Source organism: Mastigoproctus giganteus, chromosome 12 (genome assembly GCF_048544385.1).
Source record: "Mastigoproctus giganteus isolate SK-2022 chromosome 12, ASM4854438v1, whole genome shotgun sequence".
Taxonomy (NCBI): domain Eukaryota; kingdom Metazoa; phylum Arthropoda; class Arachnida; order Uropygi; family Thelyphonidae; genus Mastigoproctus; species Mastigoproctus giganteus.
Genome location: NC_143586.1, coordinates 41,639,347 through 41,647,098, shown reverse-complemented (window position 1 = coordinate 41,647,098; position 7,752 = coordinate 41,639,347). Strand labels below are relative to the sequence as shown.

At 35.4% G+C, this 7,752-nt stretch overlaps 1 protein-coding gene across 1 annotated transcript; it reads right to left on the bottom strand.

Moving 5' to 3' along the window:
* Positions 1-3,145: 3,145 nt before the first annotated feature.
* On the bottom strand, positions 3,146-3,808 carry LOC150076947 (uncharacterized). Its single transcript, XM_090385740.1, has one exon. The coding sequence runs from the start codon at positions 3,806-3,808 to the stop codon at positions 3,146-3,148; it is 663 nt and encodes a 220-aa protein (XP_090241866.1).
* Between the last annotated feature and the right edge of the window lie 3,944 nt (positions 3,809-7,752).

Here is a 7,752-nt window from a genome sequence, read left to right as displayed (position 1 = left end):
TCTTTTAAAATGAATCCACGCTCTTTCAAAGCTTGGTGGACCCATTCCATTTCAGAATGGGTCCACCAAGCTTTATTGAGTTGGTTAAACTAGTAGGCCCTTCCATAAAAAAAGATGTATACCAGATGAAGGGATGAGTTGAAGAAAGGCTGTTAATAATTCTTAGTGAAAGAAAATTATCTGTAAACAATTATTATCAATTTATTTGAAATGAATACAAAAATATAGAATTTTAACATAGTAGTTATAATAATAATCTAAGCCATATTATTTAAAGTTCATTAACATAATAATAATAATCTTAGTTGTATAAAACAAAACATATATCGATTTGAAGTTTACTGATTGTAACTATGTTCAGATGAAAAGTTTTCATAATAGTAAGCAACATTCATGTCATCAGTAGATGAAGATACCGTGAAGATACCGGTTTGAAGAAACATTATGATAGCCCTCCATTTGACGACATAGCAAAGGAACTAGAAGTTGCATGTTCCAATAATAACGAGTCCAGTATATCCAAAATCCTTTTACGAACAATTCGCATTTGGTTATCGCTTAATTTTTGTACTTCCGGTAATAAACTTAACAAAAACATTTTCCTTGAGTCCCCCTCTTTGGGCTGATTATTTTTCCAATGTTCAATAAATTCTATAAAGGCTTTACGGATGCATTTAGGGACGACATTCTTATTTTAATCTTTTTTCAACTAATTTAGCGAATTATCTCACAGATTACTTTGTTATAACCAATCCATTGTCTTGACAGTGAAAATGCTGTATTGAAAACTTATAATGATTTTATCGTGAAATAATACTTGATACGCGACTTTTATAAATAATTGTATTAATAAATGTTATAAATAAAGCATTGTTTTGCCTTTATAATAATTTGTTCTTCTTCCAGCAATTTTTTCTTCCAGCAAACAGCAAATAGACCACAGAACATATGCAATTTATAAACATTTTATATGGCCCAATATGGCATAAATTGCTGATGCGCCTAAAAAACCCTACCACAACATTCAATCTCTGGAATTATCTTGTAACTACAAATTAGCTATTGATATCAGGCATGGGCATAACTTTCGTGGATATGAATGCGTTCACCTACAGTATCGAAACACCTGGGGTACCTCCATAAATATTTGACCTGAAGGAACCGTTACTCAAACTTTAACGCCTTCTTTTCCTTTCCAAAACTATGGTGATCAAGTCTAAGATTATGAGGCAAGAGGACAAAGTTTCAGGATTAAAACAACATAATATATATTTTTTCTAAATTTATGCACCATGTTTTAATGTTATCTTCAAAGTTGTCCTATGTAAGTGTAAATACTTTTGATAACATTGGTGACGTACTTCGAAGAACGATTGAAAGCCATCATTTTCTGAGAGCCCAGTTTGCTCATTGCTCATGGCTCTCTAGATTGAAAAAAACCATAAAATGATCCAATTTCATCGAAGATTTTCTGAGAGCCCAGTTTGCTCATTGCTCATGGCTCTCTAGATTGAAAAAAACCATAAAATGATCCAATTTCATCGAAGATTTTCAGTCTTACAAAAACAAGCTTATTTTGACGTGTGAGAATGAATCTGGAACTTCCTTATTTTTTGCTCATTACTTAGAAACCTCTGGGATCATCAGGGTGTATATTTTTCTTAAAATGAATTCAATAGTCTCTGTTTAAGTTCAACTCAGCCGGCTCTTAAAACTTTGATCAGACGTTCCACAAATTGCATCAGTTTTGGAAGTCGTGAATCCCAACTGGCATCACCTGCAATTTCCATTCTCCTTTCCGCAAACTTCTTTGCCAATTTAAATGATGTGATCAAACAAGTCGAAAAATTCCATGATACTTTCAGTCAATTTCACCAAAATCTTGATAGATCTTTTCTTACATTGATCTTACATCCCTCGTACATGTTGGTAATATAAAGTAATGCATGTTAAGTACCACAGAAACTAAGGCTATGAGGTGCCAGTATGCTGTGTCTGTAAACTGAGTTAATTCTGTGGTGGATTTTCCTGTTTTCTGGACGAAAAACCATGCACCTTCACCTGAGACCGGCAAGTTCTTTTTATTTATTGAATATAGCTCTTATAAAATGCTCTTATAAACCTGTGGATACATGAATAAACTTTAAACAAAAAGCAATATACTTTACCATTGGAGCAGTGTCTTTTATTTTAAGTAGACAACTTGTGCCAAAGCGTGTCCTCTGCATGAGATCAATTCAAAGCGTAGCACACCCAGTTAGTTCATATCTGTGTACAGAATGAGGCTATACCTGACATGGACAATGACTTTAGATATATTCCCTCGTGGGTAGCATAGTTGGTAGGATCGCAGTCCTTGCCACATCGGGTTGAAAATACCTGAGTTCGAGTAACTTCGATGATGGGAGGAATGAAAAAGGCCCTTTACGGGCCTTTTTTGCACAACGTGGCTGAGTCAGTCGGTCTCAGGTGATGGTCGCATGGTTTTTCCTTCAAGAAACTTGGGTTTTTCGTACAGCAAACAGAAAATCGACCACAGAACGCGCAATTTACAGACACTATACAATATAGCCTTAGTCTCTAATACTCCTAAAACCCTACAACAACAACAGTATTCATAATACAACATATAGTAATGGCATCGCAATGTAAGAGATCACACCATCATGAAAAACAGATATTTCTTTTCATAGCAAATTTCGATTTATTATGCGGTTTAACAGGCTTATGTACTGACAGTTTTAAAAGTGATTTCATGTAACCATGAATGTGAATATCAGGTCTGAAATCATAACCAAAATTTGCGAAAGCCACTGACCTAGATGATTAACTGGTTTCTATGCAAACGAGGCGTATAAACTTGATAATATGTTTCTCACGGGAAATATCTCACAATTATCATGGAGAATAAAACAGTACTTGTTTGTCTCAGCTCGATGACCTTCAGTTTCATCGTTCAACAACTTTCTTTGTTGTTTGAAAGGAAACGGAGAAAAAATTTCAGGAAATTAGAATTGTGTGCATTAATAAGCTCTCTAAACTTTTACTTAGAATTATTTTGATATTCTATATTCTTTATATTCTATCAATAATATAAAGCAAAATAAATTTTGCTATTTCTAAATAATACCTGTTAATTATTAACTCACCTTAAATCGAGAGTTTGAAGTTCTTCTGCCGGATATGGAAAAACACCGCGTTCCAAGTCAATAATTTTATTATTTTGTAAACTAATAGACTGAAGTTTTCGAAAAGATGCCAATGAATTTGATTTCAGATCATAAATAGAGGAAGAAGTGAGATGGAGGATTTTTAAAGACTCGGAATTTATTTTGGAGAATTTACTACTGATGACAGTAGCAGGAACACGAGCGAAAAAAATTCTTTCTAAACTAGCAAGTTGTGACATCATACTCCAGTCCCAATCAGTAAGAAAGGTTGTGTTAACGAGGGAAAACTCTTCTAGACTGCTCTCTAATCCCAAAAAAGGAGAGGGACCTAAAACGGGTGGAGATAAAGTTTGTACCGAAGAATTTCTGATGCTTAAACGCATTATATGTGTTCCATTGAAAAGTCCATGAGGAAAGTACTCCAGATTTAAGTTATCCAATTCCAATGTATGTACTGAATATCCACGTAATGTCGCTATGCTGCTGTGCAAGAGTAATGCATCTCTAATGTTGTGGCATTTCACTGTAATACCCGTGGCATCATTTCTACAAATGCAAGGGTAATTATCTAGGTTGGGGCATCCTGTTGATATTCCGTACACAGCACACAGAAAGAGACAGCTAGCTAAACACTTCATAGTGAGCGTGGATAGAAGTCAACACCTAGAGAGAGAGAGAAAAAAAAATATGTATATATATATAAATTATAATATATATCACAGATTCAAACCATGGTCAGACTGAAAACTATAATTAAATCTTCCGAAAAAGATGAAAAATTTAGATATAGAAAATTAGATAAATATGACGAACAACCCATACTGGACTATAGAAAAGAAAAGCATGTAGGAAAGAAATACAAAGCATAGTGAAGGGATTCACTGTGCTTTGCTTAGCGAATTCCTAGAAAAGAAAAGTAGGGGGGGGGGTCTAAATTTAATCCGGATAAGAAACAGCAAAATAAAATTACCATGACTTTTGGAGGTTCTTTCTCTTCGAGGCATTCTATTTTGGGAATTTTCTGATTCTAATTTTTTTAAAGAAATCTTACGGTTGATGTGGAAATATTTCGGCACCCTAAGCAACACCTTCCAAGTTATGATAGGATATCTAGCCATCTTGCTGACGCGCGTGCATTTGTTCTACTGCCTAGTACTGGTGCATTTGTTCTACTGCCTAGTACTGGTACATTACCGATACTGGTACACCACTGCCCACGGATCTTTCGACTACTGTAGTATCAATATTCTCAACCCGCTCGTGGTGGAAGGGTGTGCACTGTGCTTTCTGTTCCCGCCTTCATTCCTAGTCTTCATGTTTCTTCAAACTGTGCAGTCATCTTTCTAACACCACATGGTGTTATCGGACCTCATTGCTGGTGCTTGCAATGGCGATAATCAAGCATCAATGCTGCTGACTTATCATTATGTTGTAGTACAGCTTCACAGTAAAAGCGTGCGCTGGTAAAGTGAGAGAAAACATTGTGCTGTTAACACTACGGTATCCTCATCTGCAGTATCTAATGCCATCCATTCAGTATTTATGCGCTAATGGAGTGGGGTATGCAAATTCTTCCCAGAACATCTTTTTGCTCCGATGGTGATTTTGGGAACTAATTTTGTTTTTCGTGTAATTTTCTTCCGCATTCTCGCAAGAACATACACTCTCGTGGGTAGCACAGTTGGTAGAATCGCCGTCCTCACCGCACCGGTTGGAAAACACTTGAGTTCGAGTCCCGTCGATGACTTGAGGAACTTTTATTGGCTTTTTTTTTTCACAACATGGCTGAATTAGTCGGTCTCAGACAAGGACAGCATGGTTCTTTTTTCCTCTCCGAAACTAGGGTTTTTCCAGCAAACAGAAAACCGACAGAAGAACACACACAGCATATACAGAGCAATATCGCCTTAGTCGCTTATGCTCCTAAAATTCTATTACACCAACAAGAACATACCTGCCAAATCCGGTTGCATTTCCTCCGTTATATCGACCTCCGCAGAGCTCTAAATAAGGATAATTTAATTGTGGCCACATGCATAATGAATGAAGGAGACAAAAGAAGGAGATTGTTCACCCAAAAAAATAAAAATAATAATAATAGAAGCATCTTATAGAGCACTATTAGTCGTGCCGATACCGATAGAACCCATTTCTATAGTACTACGGAGATGTACTCTGAAATAGCAGAAGTGCATAATTAACCAAAATGTCCAAGTTTCAGGCGTTACCACCAATGGGCCAAGTCCGAACCACATGAATAACCTCATACTATCAACTCCATATCTTCACTCCATCAAACTTTACAGTTTGACACACTCCAACACAAAATAATTTCAGACAAACTCCATTCCCAAATACATTCAGGGGAACGAAACATCTAGGAGATTCGCCACTGCACAGCACCTTCCATTTTTCTAGTGTCCAAGAATGTCTCGAACGATAACATTCAAGCTCCAATTCACATTGATGACTGTAATATTCAGCTTATGTGCAGCTGCCCCTCCATTAAAACTCAAGAATATGCCAGCTCCTTACAGATGGTCGATGTACTGACGGTTATTCTGCTGCATAGGCATATTTTTTGTAGACAACATGCTTGAGGCACAAACTACCCACGTTGAAAGTTTGTTAGTGCTGATCCATGTCTCATATTGACTTATAACATACTGCTATAGCATTGGCAGACGCTCGAGATTTATATTGGCATGTCTGGGCTGAAACACATATGCAGGGGATTCTAGCTCAGTACTCAATATTGGTAGAAGGGTGTCCGAATATTTTTGGTTATGGAATATACATTACAACAGTCTTTATAGCACAAAACAAAATTCTTGATCTGGCCAAGTCAACACAATGCACGTTGAAATAATCTTATTATAAACACATTGGTAACCATTAGCCTGAAAGAAGTTATTGATTTAAATATAGTACTACAGCCAAAATAAATGCTGTCTTTCAGCGAACAGACACATAGGTAGAATTCCATTTTATGTCAAGAGAAATAATTTTATACCCTTGAAATAATTAAGTGTAAAGTGATTTGTTGCAATGTGTAACATAATGATATCGCGAAAAGCTTTTTATAAATGGAAAAACAAAGTTTAGTTTACAACGTAAATGAAGATAATTTAAATTCTTTCGCATGCTATTTTGATGCTAAATATGATAAACAACTTACCAAGCATGCAATTTCCTATTTGAATAAAATGTTCTCGTTGAGCATAAGCTTTTTGCGATCTTTAGTTAATCTAAAACTCGAAGTTTACATGAGTTTAATTGTGACTGGGGTCCTAGAACGCTATCTCTGCTAAAATTATCACAATATCAGTTAATGATAGGGCACTTTTTATTACTTCCTTTTTTGTTATTGAGACATATGATCGAATCACATGATCATGTTTCCTATGGAACCTTTATCTTTAGATCAGCAAAGAGATTCAAATAAAATCTACACTTCAGTCAAATTATTGCAAATGCAAAAAATAAAGCAACACTTGTGCTACATTATTTTCTTTTGTCTGTTGGAAACACTAACTACATGTACTGCTCTGTCTTCTAATGAAGTCCTCAAGTAGATGTTGTACAAGATCGCAGCTCTATTGCAATCATGCACGAAGACGGGCTATAATTTGTTTTTTGAGTGCAGGAGGCTGAATTTTTTTCTTTTGGAGTTAAAAATGGAGCTAAGTGAACTATCAGCAGTGATCAAATATTTGATTTTGCTATCAGTTTTAAAGACAATCTCCATAACATTATACCAGTGTGTTATATCTGGAGGAGTTTGTGTATTCAAGGCCAATTTGCCTCTTATGTAGATTGCAAAACCTAGAATACCTTACCTTACCTTATAAAATTTCTTTTGTAATGTTTTTATTACTTTCAATTTACTAAATTATCTTTTAACACTAGACACATTGTGTGAAACATAAATAACATATAGTGGCTCTCTTTTATTACATAATAATAGTAGAGAACTATATTTGATATAAGTTTTCTTTCTATAAAATATACAGAAAAAAATTATTGGAACAGACTCGTGGAACTCCCCTCCCCCTAGTCTTCATGGTCCTTTACACTCTGCTAATTCTTTCTGAGATCACAAGGACTGTTTATAAAACACTGTAGCCCACATTGACAGAATAATTAGGCATGAAAAATTTATCAACAAGGTTATGTCTCACGAATGACATTTTCAGAGTCACTTGTAACAAAATTCAGTAGGAATCTTCACTATTTCTGTAAGCAATTTCTTACTATGGATGAGACTTGGGCTAATCATTTTACTCCTCAGAAAAATGAACAATAAAGGCATCATGGATTTCCTTCTCTGAAGAACTTTCATGATCATTCAGTGCTGGTAGAGTGATGGCATCCATATTTTGGGATGCTAAGGCAATTTTATTGACTGAATATTTGGAACGTGGACAGACAATACCAAATAGTTGTTATAGAAAGTTTAGTCCAGAAACTGAGTATGTAAATTAAAGAGTAAAAGGAAGGCAGTTTGAATCAGCATATTCTGTTCCATAAGGATAAAGGACTAGTTCACAAATCTGACGTTGCAGTGACTGCCATTCACGAA